The 18,375-nt window shown below is 41.5% G+C and overlaps 1 protein-coding gene across 1 annotated transcript in view; it reads left to right on the top strand.

Moving 5' to 3' along the window:
• The first annotated feature begins 4,736 nt into the window (after nt 1-4,736).
• Nucleotides 4,737-18,375, top strand: part of TRPM1 (transient receptor potential cation channel subfamily M member 1) — a 70,695-nt gene continuing 57,056 nt past the window's right edge. Inside the window, exons 1-2 of the mRNA XM_059482016.1 lie at nt 4,737-4,969; nt 5,513-5,603. Of these exons, the coding sequence (XP_059337999.1) occupies nt 5,601-5,603 (3 nt within the window). The 5' untranslated portion in view covers nt 4,737-4,969; nt 5,513-5,600. The remainder of the gene's footprint in view (nt 4,970-5,512; nt 5,604-18,375) is intronic.

The following is an 18,375-nucleotide window of genomic DNA, read 5'->3' as shown; positions in this document are numbered from 1 at the left end:
TGCAAAGCGCACCAGGTGGCGCCGCTGGCAGCCCAAAGGCGGCGAGAGGGACGGGCCGGGTTTTGAGGGAGCGGGACGGGCCGGGTTTGGGGGAGCGGGACGGGCCGGGTTTTGAGGGAGCGGGACGGGCCGGGTTTGAGGGAGCGGGACGGGCCGGGTTTGGGGGAGCGGGACGGGCCGGGTTTTGAGGGAGCGGGACGGGCCGGGCCGGGTTTTGAGGGAGCGGGACGGGCCGGGTTTGGGGGAGCGGGACGGGCCGGGTTTGGGGGAGCGGGACGGGCCGGGTTTTGAGGGAGCGGGACGGGCCGGGCCGGGTTTTGAGGGAGCGGGACGGGCCGGGTTTGGGGGAGCGGGACGGGCCGGGTTTGGGGCATGGGACGGGCCGGGTTTGGGGGAGCGGGACGGGCCGGGTTTGGGGCGTGGGACGGGCCGGGTTCTGGGGATGGAACGGGCCGGGTTTGGGGCATGGGACGGGCCGGGTTTTGGGGCATGGGACGGGCCGGGTTTGATGGAACGGGACGGGCCGGGTTTGGGGCATGGGACGGGCCGGGTTTTGGGGATGGAACGGGACGGGCCGGGTTCTGGGGGAGCGGGACGGGCCGCGTTCTGGGGATGGGAGCTCTTCCCCCCAAGGATCCCATCCGGTGCGGAGCATTTCCCATGGATCCCACACGGAGGATGCAGGACTGGGCGTTCTGTGCTTGGAGCTTTGCAGCCGAACGCAGCGCTATGAATTAGCGAATTGAAACATTACCAAAGCATCTCAGGGAAGTCTGTCCTTCCCAGTTTTCAGAATTGATGGCAATTCTGTTATTTCATAGTAAGAACCAATTGCTTCTTCTACCTCGGGAATGATGAAGCACAGTAGGAAGCCTTGTTCCATCATTTATTATGTTTAATATTAGCAGAGCTTTCAGCACATTGCTCTTCAGACATTCCTTGGTTACCCAAGCAGGGAGCAAGTTTTCTGTCACTAGTTGTAGATACTGGCTTGTGGTGGGAAGCAGAAATAAGCAACTTCCAAAACTACAACCTCATTCTTTCAGTTCTCACATCAGTGGAGTTTTGTGGGTTGGTATCCAGTGGGGCAGTTCAAGGTTTCCATGCTTAGTTGTCATTAAATTACTCATTTTGCTTATGCTCTAGCTTTTCGGTTCTCTTTTCTTCGCTACCCTTTCAAGTCCTCTGTTATTAGCTAAGTAAGAAACATTCTTTCTTGCAGCCTTTAATTGCTCATAGATATTGGAATATTCTGGATTTATTTAACTAGCTTTGTTTGAGATGTGGTAATGCATTGACGCAAGTGGTGTATTGAATACTGAAACAGTGATTTTACTCAAATCAAATGAAATTAAAACAAAACCTTGTATAATTCTCCTGAGATCCTGTCCTCATCAAAATCTATGTCAAAACTCCACTTACTTTTAGTATTGTGAGGCTTAAGCTGATTCCTGCCTGTCTATATGCAGTATACATTAAAGTCACCCAGCCTGAATCCCATCTTCAGTGGGGACCCACCATCACTGACAGTGGTTCTACCTCTGAAATCAGTCTGGTTTGCATTTTGGGTCTAGGTTTAGACCCTGCTCACACCCAGGAGGCCCCCAGCATCTTTCCAGTCTGCCCAGCCCAACAAACTCCTGGTGCTCCCCTCTAGCTGCAGTTTGTGGTTCCAATAACAGAGTTAGCATTCCGTTTTTATTACAGAGCAAAAGTAACTGTATGGATGTACAGACAATTTCAGACTCTTTTAGACATAGGAAAAAACATTCCAAACCATATATATAATAGGAAATATTTAAAGGGATTTTATTTATGACATCTAATTGTTTGAATAGGAACAGAGTGCTTGGAAAATAATGAAAATATAGAGAAAATTAAGAAAAAGTCTTGACCTGATTATTCAGACAGGCTGGTCATAAGGGTCCTGTGGGGTGAATAGTCTGTCTGTACTTTTAATAATTTGTCAGTCTAGGCTAGCAGGTGTTTTACTTTAGGACAAAGAGGTGCCTTGTCACATAGACAAGTCTGAGACCAGTGAGAAGTCATTTCTCAGGGCTGATGATGCACAGAAAATAGAAAAATATTCAGCAAAGCTGGTTTGTAAAATAATCACATGAAGTGCAGTGTAATCCTTTCTGTTGTCTAATTTATTTTATTACTATGACTACAGGGACTGGAAAGAGTTGTGGTTTTCTATCTGTCTAAAAGGAAAGTCACTTCTGAGTGTGCTGAGACTGAACACCATTGTCATTTATTTGTTGTCATTATCCTTAAAGTAGAAGTGAATTCATACAATGTTTTTAGAGGCTTAGCTTTGTACCCAGAGTAACAATTTTCTTGTTCTGTTTTAGTGTACCTGAAACAGTTATGAAGTTCAATCTCCATACAATTTTTTCTTATTATTATATTCATAGTCCTATTTTTTAGAATTCAGGTTTTACCTCCCCCATATTTCAAAGAACACAAGTCAACAGATCAATTTTCTTTTCTTAGCTTGGAAGACCTATCCATTTGCAGAGTCCTAGGATGAGAGAAGGGCCTGATTTTTCAGATTGTCCCAAGTGATTCTAAATGTGCCACCAGCTCTTTTAGCTTGGTTGGAAGGGGAATGTGGTCCCATAGTGAAGGAATCCAGAGTCCTGGTTCCAGCTCTGCCTCTTTGAGAGCAGCAGGAAGCTGTCACTAGCTCTCTGATTCCTGTAGGAGGAAATTTGCATGCAAAGTAAATTGTTGTACATGGGAACATGGCATATAATACCACTGAGGCCTGAGTTTTCAGAAATACCATTAACCATGAGCTAGATCCCCATAAATACCAAGACTGATTTAGGTAGTCTTCTCTTCTGGATAAGGGTCTTTATCTGCTTCAGTTCTTGAAAAGTCACTTGAGACAACAGAAACCTGAATTGAAGAAAAGTGGCAGCTTCCATTTGCTGTTATAGGAGCTGTTGCTTTTTCAGCATTTTTCAGAATTAGGTCAGGAACTGTCTGAGCTTAAGCAAAGTTACTGAGTGTTTTATCAATATTGGAGCCTATAACCTATAACCTGCTCCTTATCTGTAGAATTATGCTGAAATTCTGTTACTAGTGTGGATAATAATTATAGGAAGAAAAAGAGAGAGAGCACAAGCAGAAAATTATATTGATGTGTGAAGTATGGGTCTGTTATCCTTTCTCAGGAAGGTGTTATTTAACATCTCCTTGATATGTGGTGCATACCCCCTGCTCCCAGTACATGAGCAATTAATGGATGAGGAATTGTGCAGCCCAGACAGGCTGGCAGCTCTGATTGGTTTTCTCCTTGAAATCATCCCTGCCATCAGACTTTGGGTGAGGGGGAGCTAACCAGAACCCAACCAAAAGGAAAGAAGGTGTTCATCACATCTGGAGGTTCATGCTTTGTCCATCACACACATCTTAGCACTCCCTTATTTGTCAGAGAGGAGAGTGCTTCCTTGCTTCCCAAGGGTGCTAGAGTTCAGGTTTTTAATGTTCAAGTCACTTGAATGTTAAGATGGACAGTGCTGCAGAAATAGCCACCAAGCTCTAGTGTAATTTAAGTGTAATACACTGCCTTTTATGGGCAGGGACAGATGAATGCACATAACCTTTTGTGCTGTCCTTTGTCATCATTTTTTTGTATTGCTATTTTTTTTCATCCCAGGTAGTTTCAAACCAGGGAAAGAAACCAAGTGACTCAGTTTTATTAATCTGAGATGACGTCCCTGGTAATGGTAGCCAGAGCTTCTTGTGATACTGATTGAAAACACAGGAATGTCAAAAGTGCAGTGCTGGACAAATTTTCCTGTAAAAAATTTTCCTGAGGTCTTAATTTCCATTTCTAATGTAACACCAGCTGACTGAGATGGAAGCTGATTGTGCTTTAAATTGCTGTGTGCTGCCTGTACAAGGCTTTAATGTACTCAGGAAAGGGAAAGGAGCCACAGAGCTCCAAGAGAAGAGCTCGCTGTGCTGTTCTGTGGTCAAATGAAGCCCATCCAAGCACAGTTTCTCAAATGTTAGTACCAGTGATCATGCAATCACATGGAAAATGGTTAAACAGCTGGCACCTAGCCCTGTGTCTGCAAGGAGTGTTCAGCTGGCTCAGCCTGCTGTTCAGTGGGCTTCTGCCTGCTGTAAAACTGTTCTTCTCATGTCTCTGAGGATGCTGTAATAAAGCAGGATCCAAGGAACACCCTCTATCACAATTCCAGACTCTAAAGTTCCCTGTGCTTCAATTCAGCACATCCTAAACTGCTAAGATGAACAAGCCTTTTGGTTTTAATTTTCAGTTTGAATATGTCTTTGTATGTAAAATGTGAGAAAGAATGGGCCAATACAGAGTAACATCTCTGATACCCTGGACAATGGGCTGGAGTGCACCTGTAGGAAATTTGCAGCCATACCAAGGGGAACACAGCTGGAGGCTGCTTCTCCATCGAGCTGGAGGAGTCAACCAACACAAACTTAGTAAAAGTTTACTGAGGCAAATGCAAAGCTGCAGCCACATTTCTCTTCACAGAGAAAAGCATGGCATGACTTCCCAAGAATATTTCTGAGATTCACGTTCTCTGAACCTCAGAGAAAGAAAAAACAATTCTTATCTCATTTACTGCTCCTGTGTTATTCACAAGTGGAATGCATCGTGGAAGATTGCTTACCTGAAGGGAATTGACAACTGGATTCTGGTGTGAGTGTTTTGTTTCACTGACCCATTGGATCCAGGGGTGTGTGTGTGTGTCAGGACTGTTGGCTGGCAGTCACGAGAGGCTGGGCAGTGCAGTGCTTGGCAGATTCAGTTTAGATGTAATGTAATATCATGGAATAGAGTATAGAATAATATAGTAGAGTAAAGTAATTAATTAGCCTTCTGATAAGATGGAGTCCTCCTCATCATTCCTCTCCGTCGGGGGCAAAAATATCTGTGTTAGCAGGACCTGGAATCCCAGTGAACAGAAAATTGAAGGTGAGTAGTAGAGTGCCCTTGCACTGAAGGCTGTGTTAGTGAGAGGGAAGTGTTTGTGCCCTCTGATTGGCACTTACGAGTTTGCATCTGGAGTGCTGTCTTTATTTTGGGAGCCCCTTAGCACAGGATTTGCAAATATCTTTGTAGGAGCCCTTGGCATGGGGTTTGTTGTTCATATAATTAGTGCAGATTATTTCTCATAAGTGAGAGTGCTCACATGGGCACCAATTTACAGGCCCACTGACACAAACAGAGGTTATTTGTTTATCTTTTCTGTCCACATCTCATGAACTGTTTTAATTTTTCTTTAAACTTGCTATTTTCCTTGCAAGAGAAAGAGAGGGGGCAGACAGTTGCTAAATAAGAAAGGCTCTAGAATGGAGAAACAGACTGCTCAAGTAAAAGAACATCTTCATACTTCTTCTGATTTTAGGTGTAGAATTGACTACATGGAACTTTTTCCCTCTATCTGTCACCTGCCAGTGACTTGCTGAATTTTTGTGTAAACTGTTACGTATTTAATCTAAATATGCTCTTGCCTAGGTTGCTGCAGCAGTGCTTTGAGGATATGTAGTTTACAGAAGAACTCTTCGCCCAGCAGTCCCCAGTGACCTCCAGAGGGCTCATTCTCATGGTAGGTAACCACCACCCAGCAATATTCTGTCTGTGCTCTGCTTCAGGGAGGCAAAGTAAGAGTCAAGAACTGCTAAGTGTGTAATGGACGCTAGGCTGGTTTTTCAGTTAAACACGACTCTTGAAATGTTTATATTGTATCACAAATGTCAAAGGACAACAAACCAGCATGCATTTTAAAAGAAAACATTATTTTAAGACATCCCATTTTTAAAAAGTGCTTTAAGGTTGTTTTTTTTTTTTTTTTTAATAATCCACTGCCTATGAAAGAAACTTGTGTTTAGTTTACTACTCATATTAAATGCCAAGTGAAGGAAGGCCTAATTCTACATGTTTTGTACATGTAGGTCTTTACAGAGGTCTAAGCCTATCTTGCCTCTTCCTGTCAGTGTAAATAAAGTTCATTGGATTATGGACTGCTGCTTTCCATATTTAGTTTGACTACTGGGGTGAGTGGAAACATTTTAGCTGACATGATGGACTACAGATATTTAAATCTATTGCTTTTTGTTTTAAACTAACATCAATCATCTCTGGTGTGTTGTCATAGAATACAGCTCTGCGAACAGCAAGAGCAATGTTGTTTGGGGTTTTTCCCCTATGGGCTGAAACAACTGCAGTTGTCTCTAACCAAGCTTTTCAGTTTTTAAAAACACGTTGTGGTAGGGCCTTTGGGACATGGATCTGCTCATGGCTGCAGTTGTTAAATTCCCATGGTGTAGTATCAATAAGATGTACAACTGCTTATGTCTTCTGTGCACTTTGAAATGAGTGCATCCTGCTTTGCCCAGAACACAGGCTGTCAAGGACCTTGATGGACTCCTGCAAGTGGAATGTTGCTTGCGCTCTGCTTGCTCCTTTACGGGGGTGTATGCTCTTGTGTTTTTTCATAGTCTGAGGTTGACCAATTTGTTTTCATTGCAAAAACATGGAGGATGATGGACAGGTGTGTCATTTCCTGTCATGAATTGTTCCATTTCAGAACCAGTTTAAGGGTCTGTCACTTCCATACAGTGCCAGATATTCATTTGTTGTCCAACAGTATCCTGTGGCCAGAGATTACTGTGCTTTCCTCCCTCTGTGCTGATTTAGCCCACGTGCTTACACAGATCTGATCCAGACCACACCAACCATTGAATCAGCTCAACTGATGAAGCAGAAAACTCCAACTTGAGACAGGAACCTTCATAATAACATTTTTTTAAAAGGTTTCCTAATGTGATACTACACTCCTAAAACCACAAGCTCTTTTGGAAAATCTATTCAACTTGTGCTTCTCAGTCACAGAGCTGTTGAAAGTGCCAGCATGGTGCACGTCTCTGTTTCCCAATCTAGTGGAAATGGCCCATGAAGTGTTATATAAACACAGTGGGGGCAAGAACATCAGTTTAGTTGCCTGATTTTTCAGCTGAGGTTAGTAGTCAGCAGCTTCTGTTGCACTGATTGCTTTCATCTGGCTCTTGAATGCAAACATCCCTTTGGTATTGATGAACTGTGAAAATCCAGAGTGGTCCTTGAAGTGCACCAGGAACAGTTACAGGGAGCTCAGACATCTTAGAATTGCACATCCAAAGGGACTGAGTCCATTGAGTTAATTCCTTACTTGCATTCTGCACTGTATTTTGAAGAATAGATTTGTTTTCTAAATTTCTGCCTTTTGAAGAGTATGTCCCTGTTCTTGTTCTTGCTGACCAGAACAACAAATTTCGTGCATCTCTGTCTATCAGTCTCTTCCACATTGTTTTGTTTTAGCTTTCCAGCACAGTTTTTTGTGCCTCCTCTAACCAGCTGCAAGCAGCACCTGTGCCAACTTTACTGAGGCACAAAGGGATGAACCTAAAAAAGTATAATAAAGAGAAAAGTATGACTCCCTAACTGAATCCTGTAAGTCATGGTTCTGATTTGACCTCACAGTTAAAAATCTGCCATCCCCGTATATTTTTCTGAAATGGTTCTCTGTTTTCTCAGCGCTCTCATCCCTTTTCTTTTTCTGAACCAGACTCTGTAACAAATTCCTGGCTGGTGTCTTCTGGAGCCAACTAGATATTTCCTAGTCAATAATTACTTAGTTGTTCTTTTAGAGCACCTTATGTCCTCCTCGTTTCTTGTTTGCCCTCTCCTAACTACCTCCATTTGTTCTCACTCTGCACATTTTAGGCAGAATAATACAGAACAGATGCATTGAGATATTAGTGAGAATTCATGAAGGTTATACACACGACACCTTATCTACCCTCATTCCCTAATTAGTTACAATCTGACTGGTGATCTTATGGGTTGTTTGCTTTTAAAACCTTGTCACTCTCATCCTGGGGCCTGGTGCAGGCATCAGCAGTTTTCCTTTAGGGCTCCACCAGGCCTCTAACCCATGGTCTGCTGAGGACCATCTGCTCTTTTCATGTGCCTTTCTACTGATACTAAAACAATTTCCATCCGACTGCCCTGTGCTTTGCACAAATAAAAACCTTTCGGGCTGCTGCTTCTAAAGTAGATTTACCTTCAATCACCATTTATTAAATCTCTGTCCATTAAAAACCATAGCTTGCAGAAGCTGTGTGCATTAAGCCTGATTATAGAGTCAGTAGAGAAGAGGGAGGGGGCCAGCAGTTGCTATCAGTGGATTGCCTTGTTTTTCTGCTTGGCTGGCTGCTGGTAGCACTTGTGACAGGGTCCATATCGGAACAGAATATTTGGCTCATTATTTGGCTTTGATTTTGTTCTATGCATTTGTCTTTTTATTTAAGCTGTAATTTAATGATTGCTGGCTTCAGGAGAAAACCTGCTCAGAGTCCGTGACTGAAATCAGGGTTTTCTTTGATGCTGGGGTGCTAGTTCCATTATGGAGGGGATTAAGAAAGGAAAGTTCACAGGTTCCTTACGGAGGATGAGTGGCTCCTTCAAACGCACTTCATTTAAAGGCTCAGCATCTGGATCACAGAGGGTAAGTCTGCAATTACCCAAATAGTGCAGAGGGAAACAGCTGGAGGCACTGTTTGGCCCTCTTACTTCTAGCAGCTGGTACTGTTATAAATGAGAACTATTCCCTTTGTGCTTGTTTAAGTCTCAGAGGTATCAGTTGTGTTCATTGCACTGGTTCTAGCAATTAATCTTATTCCTGTAACAGGAGTTCTTTCACAAGCTCCTGTCTTAAGGATCTTTGGGTTAAATGTCACTGTACAGGGCTAGCCTGTAATTATTCCTGTCCATATCAAAATACTTTTGATGACTATTGATACTCAGTGTTCATCACCAATTTAGATGCAGTAAATGCAAAGACTGGTAGGATGTATACAAGATTTTGATGTGATTCACTGAACTACAGATGACAGAGTCTATGAGAAAAGAGACTGTGGTTAGAGTATTTTCTGTGTAGGTTATGAATGAAAAAGCAAAATAGGAGAAAGAAGACATGAGTGACTGCTTTGTAATGTGTGAGCTCACTGTTGTTATCATAAGCTTGCAGTAAATGAATAGTAAGAATTCATTTCTTAACTGTTTTCAAGCTATTAAGAGAATTTACATACATATTTTGTTCACAGATTGATAGATCCTTTTTACAACAAGTACAGACTAGCTTCAGCTCAGGATTACTTACATTCCAGCTCAACTGGCCTTTTTCAAACTGATTCCACTCAAATAATGAGAAATAGTTTTTGTCTACTCTTTGAACCCCTGCAGCCCTCTTGCCTCTAATTTCTGTTGATTGCCATCACAGTGTTAGAGTCAGATTCTAACTAAAGGGGTGAAAGGAAGTTTGAAGGAATATAAATTGAGAGAAAAATGCCACGCGGACAACTAAGTATGTATCTTCTCTAAGAAGATTGTTCTGTACTCTGTGCAATATTGGTCATAGTCATCTGTGATTGCAAGAGAGGATATGTCTGTGGTTGGGGACTTCTTCAGCAGAGACTGATGGTCATGGGGCCATTACCAGGGGAATTCCAAGCACTGTCTCAGAATAAAATAATTTACAGATTTGTAACAGGGATGGTTTTTACCTACTGACTGTGGACCCTAGCCCTTCTCCCTGTAGAGATTGTCAGGCTGCATGTAATACCTGTATTACAGGCCAAATTACAGAAAATGAGTGCTAGATTGAAAACAAAACCACTTCAGCTGTAATTTCCTTGGCATCAGGGCCGAGCCCAAACATTTGGAATCAAAACAGAAGGTTTTGCAGTGGGTTTATATTTTCCTCCTTTGATGGATGTAAGGCAAAGTGGCAAAATGAAATGTCAGCAACACTTAGCAAGTCTTACTTTGGATAACTTCGCCCATTTTTTGCAGTTTCATCCTGGTGCCTCATGACAAACCAGGCTGTCCTTCAAGAATCTTGAGTTTCATGAATAGGTGTGCATTGCTTGCTTTGTTCCCCAGATGACTCCCAGCTTCATAGGCTGGGAGTATTAATTTTATTTATTGAGTAATACTAAGAAATAATGATAAATGAAGTTAAAAAGTATTTCCCTTTTAAAATGTCCCCAAGCCTGCTTTGATACTGCAAAGCATACAGCATTTTACTTCTTGAAAGGAATAAAGTTAGAGTAAAATACCGAGGCAAAAATTGCTTGATTTTGTCCCACTATTCCCATGGGAAAGACTAGTCAAGTGAAGATGGAAGGAACACAGTTCAGATTTTAACTTTCTTAACTTCTTATTATAAGAAAACGTTGTCTTTCAAAAGCTGAAAATTCCTTTTGTGGCTTGCTTATTTTAATCTTCCCAATTCTTTTGGTGTTTATTTGCTTTAGTGTTCATTTCAGAAACAGAAACTTTACCTTTTGTGAAAAAAGTTATTAGAGTTGGGTAAAAAACTAGATTTTTATGCTTATTTAATAGGCTGTGAGTGTTATTTCTACCAGCAGTGATGTGGGTTGGTTCCCTGATGTCAGTAGCATGCTGTTGTCATGCAGGCAGGTGAAGTGCTCGTCTCTGAGAGTCAGGACATCTCCAGGCAGGAAACTGGGCTTGAGAGTGTCATGCTTGAGAGTGTTTTGTATTGAACATTAATTTTTGCTAAAGATACAGCTGAAAAGGGGAATTGAAACTGGTGTTGAATGCGAGTGCCTTGTAGGGGTGTAGTGCTTTGGGATATGTCTGGAAAACCTGTGCAGGAAAGGGTTAATGCCATGTGATTGAGGTTTAAATTAAAATTTCACCTGCTACTCTAATCTTTTTTTCCCTTTTGCAACTCTCACTCTTGCATTTTTTCTGAGGAATGTGTAACAGTGTGTGGTCCTGGCCCATGATTTTAACTTCCAGCTTTTACTGCAGTAGTTCTGGATACCAAGACTTCTAAAAATGTATCCTGCTTAGCGCTTTACTCTGCTTAGCTTTCCTGTGTAGTCCCCTAATTTTGACAACAGTGCTGTAGAGGAAGATAGAATTTTATTTCCTGGGCAGTTTTACAAAACCAGCTGTGCGATTAAAGGTGTAATTCTCTACCTCAACAGAGAATGCCCTAAATGACATGTGAAACCCATGATACTTAAGAGTGTCCTTGTGTGTCTGTGTTTTGATTTTTGTCTTGTAAACATCTCAGTTTATTAGCAAAAGAAGCAGCTTATCTGGGTGCACATCGCTGCTCTCTCTTTCCCACTAATGGGAATTACTTCAAATTACTTTTCTGGTACTAAACAATGCTTTCATCTCTGCTTGCTGTCTCCATTGACTTGATCTAAATGTCTTTAAGATGTACCTACTATGACTCATTTTCTGTTCCTCTGAAGAGAAAACTATTTTATTGAAACAGCTTTACTCTGCATTTATTTCTCTTTGCCTATAATTCTTCCATGCTTGTAAATTCTCTGTGATTATCTGTATAAGGGTATATTCAGTACAAGCCTTCCAGATGCTCAGATTTAAGCTTTTATAGAGCCACTAATGTATTTTATCACTGTCTCCTTCCTGGCTATTAAATGTAGTACAAGAAATTACAGTAGTGCCTAACAAAAATTTAAAGAATATTTTATGTAAATGCAATGGAAAACTTTAAAAATCTCAACAGCACTACAATAGAAAATATAATGAATCTCTGTAATATCTTTAAGGAAGTGCAGTATTACCCAGTGGTTTAGTGGAAAAACTTCCATGGATTACAAAGGAGAAGATATTATTAGACCTTCAGACTAAGGCAAATAACTTGTGCTATGTTTTGTAAATGACCAGACAAACCAGTGATGAATACGTTCACTTAGATCAGAGAAAATGTAGCTTCTTGGCAGAAAACCAATTTTGTCTCCTCATTAAGTCACTGTTTTGATCTGTCTTACCATTTGCTAATGAAGCTTGAAAATTGGTGTGAAATCCCTGGAAGTGAGTTGCAGTTGTTAATATCAAATTGTATGTTTCATGTGCTTTCTTACCATAATATTAAACTTCAAATAGGAAGAAAAAGACTAACAGGATGAATCATTTTCTGCTCCTAAACTATTAGTCAGGCAGCTGTGATTCCTTCCAGTTGCATGCCTTTTGATGGTTTAGGTTTAACATGGTCATAAATATACTTGGAAGTTTTGTGCAATTAGCAAATATTGCAGTTATGGTTAAAGAGATCCTTTGGTAACAGTGAAATAATTTTCATACTCATTCCTTTTGAGAGTTTCAAGTTTTTCCCCCCAAATTTCTGCTGTGGTTAAGACATGTGCCAATATTTCAGTCAATGGCTCAAGAGCTAAAAGTGCTGTATTTTTTACATTTTGGGCAGTCAGTTGAGTGATGTAAGTAAGAAAATAGCTGAGTATGTTAATTTTCAAATTAATTTCTGAGTATGTTAATGTTCAAAAAACTAACAGGGCAATAATTAAACTGTTATCACAGGTAGACTTTCATGGCCAAAAGGGGAAATGGAAGCAGACTCATGTCTGAAGAACAGGCCAGCAGGTTATCAGTTGCCCCTTTTCAAGTGAACAAAGACTATAGTTAGCAACCTGTGCAAGGTCCTGAGGTGAGACACGGCAACACAGCCTGTGCAACTCTCTGTAATGGTAGAAGGAAACATCAGATTGGAATAATTTCTATCAGAGTAGCTGTTTTCTTATAAGAAACTGAAATATGTTATAGCTGGGTATATAACTTTGTCCGGTTTTGACAAATCTTTTCTACAGAGAGCATTCTGCAGGCTCTGTCACTTCCCTGCCCCGGATCAGCACCAAGGTGCTTTTGTGTTGACTGGGTATTGCAGTGTCCTTCACAGCCTGGATAAGAGCATTGTGAAAAACATCTGTAACAGAGTGTGTGTTAGACAGCACCAGCTCATCTGAATAGGCATTGGAAATAATTCCTTTAACCCCCTAAGCAGGATGTTCAAGTGGCCACGTGAGTTATAAGACTTGTTTTGCTGTGACACACCCTCCACAGGAAGAATATCAGTGTAGGAGAGGATTTGTCCAATTTGAGATGTAGAATCAAAAGGTTCTCCTTGGCACATCCGTGACCTTTTCCTTGACATCCTGTTCCTTTTCAAGACAGACACTGCAAGGTATGGCTCTTAGGAATCTCTCTGTTGTCAGGAATTGTTCCTAAGGACTCCAGTCTGTTCTGCAGGAATGACTCATCCAGCATAGTCAGGCACGCAGCATTGCAGCAAACCCTGTCCCTACAAGTCAGTGCTTGCAGACATCAACAGAAGCAGCTGTGTGTGCACTCAATGAGTAATGTTTGATCTGCAGCACAAAGGAAAGGTTACCACAAAGGCATGGAAGCTTGCTGCTCAAACAGGATAGAAGCCTGGAATCAGTGACAAGACCTCTTGCACTATGTCACTGTTAAAACCTCATGTAGCTCTAGCCAAGGTGCTGCCCTCACACAGCTGCTGTGTCGTGGTGGCTTTCAGCAAGGTGAATGCCATGAGTTTTGTGGGAGCTTTTTTAGTTTAAGCCCAAATGTTTGGCAAATTCTTAAAACTGCTTGTAGCTGTTACTAACAAGGAGTATCTCCTAGAACATCTGTGTGTCTGGGCAAATACTGCATAGCCTCCAGAGTTTACAGCCAGTGCAGCCTGAACCCCAGCTGGATATGTAGGTGACATGACTTCTGTACAGGGCTCATGGCATGGACTGAGTGTCACAGTCACCTTGTGAGTTATGGGATAAAGTTTTTTACTTTTCAGCAATATGCTGCTGTTCTGTTCAGCAGATTATATTCACTTCAGGCAACTGTGGGACTTGGGATGCATTTGTATCTTTTGCAACTCTACTTTGCTGCCAGTTTCCCAACGTGAATTCCACCTAGTCTCACACAAAAAAATCTGCCATGGTTGCCTGGCTCATGCTGCCCCTCTTGCTGGTTCCTGCTTACAGCATCTGTTCAGTGGCAGACTCAAATAAGCCTAATGCAGCTCTGAATAGAGAACAGAAAGCCTTGAGCAGTTTTAACTTAAAGTACGGTTTTGTTGAGAATCTGAGAATCTGTCAAGAGAGGATACTTACTACAAACTGAAACAAATGCTTATGAGTACTAAAAATCTCTGTCTGACTTTCAAACACAGAGAACAACAAATGCATGTTAGAGGGCTTCTGAGGTGGATCATTTTACAGTAGCAGGAGATTCAGAATGTCAGTGTAAGAGGCCTAGAAAACAAAAGTGTGCATAAGCAAAGGATAAAACAATTTTTCTGGAAATTGATTGTTAGTTCACGTCTCATGTAGCAGTAGTAGGTTAGTTGACCTTGCAATGAGGGATGTGGATTGGGGTCCTTATTGCTTTCCAGTCCTGTTTGAAGAATCAGCCACTGCCTTAGAAAACAAAAACTTTCTGATGCTTTTTCCTTTCAGACTCTGCATTACTAGGATCACTTCTGCAAGTGATTGACATTTTTTTATTGTAAAGAATTTAAAATGAAATTAAAAATATGGGCAGCTAGACTCAACATTGAAAAGGGGGTGTTTCATGGGCAACATGGTGTGTTGTATCAACAGTTGAACTTCTCTGTTTTGTTGCTACTTGGTGAAATTGGGCATCTCCCTTTTCATTTTTTGTTTTTTTATGTTTCTTGTCCACAGAAATAGTTTTCCGTTATATGTGGGTCCCAATCTCTAGTGCAACTCCTATGATCTATGTTAATGGAAAAGTTAGACAAGCTATAGCTGGTTGAAACTGATTAATGTTCCTCTGATCATATACCCCCCTCCTTCAAGCCTCTTTCTAAATAAAAAGTAAGCCATGAGTTAACCTGCTTAAGGGCTTACATTTGGGCCCCAGTTTTACCTCCTAGTATGTGTGTTATTTTTTGTGTTGTCAGTACTTTTTTCTGCCCCGTGCTTTTGCCAGCTGTTAGCAGGCAAATTATTGCTATTGAGCAGCAGAAGTGTCATTGCAGGGTTAGCACTTAATCCAGTTTAGAGAGGGGAGAAGTCCTGCAGACAGGCATTAGCAGGGTGGAATCAGAAGGCCAGCTGGTCTTGGGAAGTGTCATGAAGCTGAGAGGAAACAGCAACATTTGAATGTACTTACTTGTGAGGAGTGGAAAGGCCTGGAAAGCAGTGTTAGATAACCAACAGCTGGCTCATCAGCAGATGGAAGGGAGGGTGGAGAGGATTAAAGGCAGGTAGCAGGGGCTGTGAAAGGCAGCTGTACATGCCAGACTGCCAGGCTGGGGGATGGCAGCTGGGGCAGATCAGCTGGGCCAGGCAGAACAGGGGAATGAGAAAAAGGAGCCTCTGCAGGACTGAGCAAAGCTGGGGAGGGGGACAGGCAGCGGTGGCTGAGCAGACACTGAGGGAATTGCGGGGGGCAGTGGCAGAGCAGTCACTCAGCCCAGCCCAGACTAAAGAGATGCTTTCTCACCTTTTGGGCTGTGCTAGAAAACCACACTCTGGAGCATCAATCTGGTGTCAAATGATTAAAAAACCAGAGATACCCTGATGATCAATTGTGACACAATTAGAGAAGAGTCTTGCATTTAAGAAAATGAGGAGACTGCAGGTATAGAGAATATAGATTTTTTTTTCTGTAACTATGACAACTGATTTCCTTAGTGCAGCTGGTAGTATCTTATCCAAAACTCAAGAAACTGATTAGAAGCTTATTTTTCATGCTTATCTCATAATCTTTAATGGATAATGCTGGCCTTTTCTGCCAGTAATTTTACTTTTTTGGAGGAGTGTGATGCTTTTTGTGATTTTAATAGCATTCCATCAACATGTGATCTAATAGGAATTTCTCTGGAGTGTGCAAATTCAGTCACTTGTGAAGTGTATCAAATAATTAAAGCAATTGCTCTTCCAACACCCAGGCTCACCTGACAGGGGTTTATGCTTCATTAGAGAATTCTATGCTCACAGTGTTGATTCTGTTTTGTTAAAAATCTGTTAAAATCCTGGATGTTCCTCATTAAGACTTCATAAACTAGATGATGTTAGAAGTTTTAAACTGGATTAATTCCCAGGTACTGAAGATAGAAAATTGCCTGGCCTTGAACTTTCCTTAACAGAAGATCCAATATCACTATGAGAATATTCTGGTTCTTCTGATGTAAATAGGAAGCTATAAAAGCAATTTTTTGGAGTCACAATAAAAATTAAGTAATCAAATTACTACAGTGACAGTGTCTCCTCTAAGTATAAATGGCTTAGATTTTGAGGATGAAGTTGAATAAAATTTCACCATGTCATCATTAGCACCTTCTTGCTTCAACTGTTTGTGAAGATGTGCTGTAAAGAAGTATCAGCTTGTATGATGTCCTCTTGGAAATGACAGGAAAAGGCAGCCTTGCTCCATAAAGATTAATCTCTAATAATAGTACACAGTAAAAGATGTAACAGCTGGTATGGATTAATATTCCTTAATATCTACTTTCATGTGATTAATAGCTGCTTAAGCCCCTACCAGTGGAAAGTGAGCAGTGGTTACTAAGCTTTACTAAATGTACTGTTTGTAATTTTTTTAACAGAATGGACACATTTTTTATTTCCGGTGGTTTTAGTTGACTTTAAATTCCCTCCTCCCTGATTTTCTTGTTGCAGGTCATGTATTAAAAATTTCATTTACCAAAAAAAGGGAGCAATGAGTTGCTCAGGGGTTCATCCTCTGTTGTTTCTTATGCACAGTACCCAAGACTATTCTTGATACAATCATTAGTACAATCACCCTAATGCAATACAATAATTAACTTCCATGTTGCTTTATTTCTTAAGGTATTTCACAGAGATTGACAGGTCAAGAGGAAGGCATTTGTTTTAGGCTTGATGTTCACAATAAGTACTGAATATCTTTGTCCAGTTCTACATTCCTGGTGGTAATTTTTATTTTGTATCTTTGCAAACGTAAAATCTTTTTCAGTTTGGCACTGAAGAGTAAAGGGTAAATTCTGAAGCTTTTTAAAATATTTATTCATCATGTGATTAGCTGGATCAGTGCTCAGAGCCTAGGGTTTGCTGTTTTGAAATTACATTTTAATCACTTAATAATTTACCTACATTTTATTGAAGTGAGTCTCCTAAATATTTTCAATTATAGATGTGGATTTGCTCATGACATTGAAGACTGCAAATCCAGGTGGGAATCAGGTGTACTGCTCATGAGCTGACAAGTTTGTTTCCATTTAATGCCTATTGAATTCAGAGGTCAAGTGTGAGGCTGTTCTGTGCTGCCCAGAGCTGGAGCAGCACAGTCAAGGGAGTGCTGCAGAGCAGGGAGAGATGTGGTTCCTCTCCCTCAGAGTTTGCTCCTACATGCAGATACTTCAGGTAGGGACTGTGTGGAGCAGAGGTAATATTGTTGGGATTTAGGTGAAATTATGTTGTTGCCTTTTAGTCAGCACAGTATCCTTCACCAAGATGTTCTGCAGCTTAGCTGCAAATTGTACAGAAGTGTGCAAGTCAGCTTGAGCTCACTAGCTTTGGACATTAATTTTTATCTTTTATGATTTTTTTCTCCTGACAGTATCCCAAGTTGAGAATCTTTTGATGTTGCTGTTGAATTTTGTACATGCTTTTGTATTTAGTTCTAATTTCACTTCACAATTCTGCTGACCCATCCTTACAAAATCTTGATTCTTCTCATTCCCAGAAGCAGATCAGACAATTTTTGTTTGTATTTGTCAGGCTTAGGTTTGAACAGAGCTGTTGAAAGGTGGAAAGTCAGTGTGTTTTCCTAAATCACTAGCTCTGAGCACTGAAATGCTGACATGAGATGAGCTGACATGCATTCACTAAAAGTGGGTAACTCTGGCTGCTCAGCAGTGTCCTTCATCCTTAGAGTCCCAAACGGTTGTATCAGCCTCCTGTCTTCAGAGTAGCTCATTTACCAGAGAAATGCCTCCACCTTTTCAGAAGGATCTTGACATCAAGTAATATTAATTTTTGTTCTGTTTCAGTGATAGTTCTGCTGATAAATAGTGCTGCATGTAGATCTTCTGGTAAACCAGACAGCTGGGAGAAGGAGGATCCTTGTAGGACCCAGGGGCAGGCAGGCAGAGTACCACACTAAAAGCATTTTTTGGGTTTGGTTCCCCCCAGGCACACACCACAGTGATGCCCCCATGGCCCAGAGTGCCTGATCTGTGCTGTTCCTGCCCCTTGGTGCCTGCTGAGGGGTGTGAGCTGCTGGGGCAGGCTGGCAGTGGGGTCAGCCCTGAGTGTCTGTGACCCTGAGCCTTTTGGGCTTGTGCCTGGCAGGAGGGGCTGTGCTCCAGGAGATCAGGGTTACTGCTGCCTTTGTGCATTTCATTCAGGAAATGGCAGAAGGAAATGTCTGGCTTGATGGACATGGCTGGCCCAGCACATTTGTTATTAGTGGCCCACTCCAGTCTGTGGCCTAGTTAATTTTTATCA

Source organism: Ammospiza nelsoni, chromosome 14 (genome assembly GCF_027579445.1).
Source record: "Ammospiza nelsoni isolate bAmmNel1 chromosome 14, bAmmNel1.pri, whole genome shotgun sequence".
Lineage (NCBI taxonomy): Eukaryota > Metazoa > Chordata > Aves > Passeriformes > Passerellidae > Ammospiza > Ammospiza nelsoni.
This window is presented reverse-complemented; position numbering and strand designations above follow the sequence as displayed.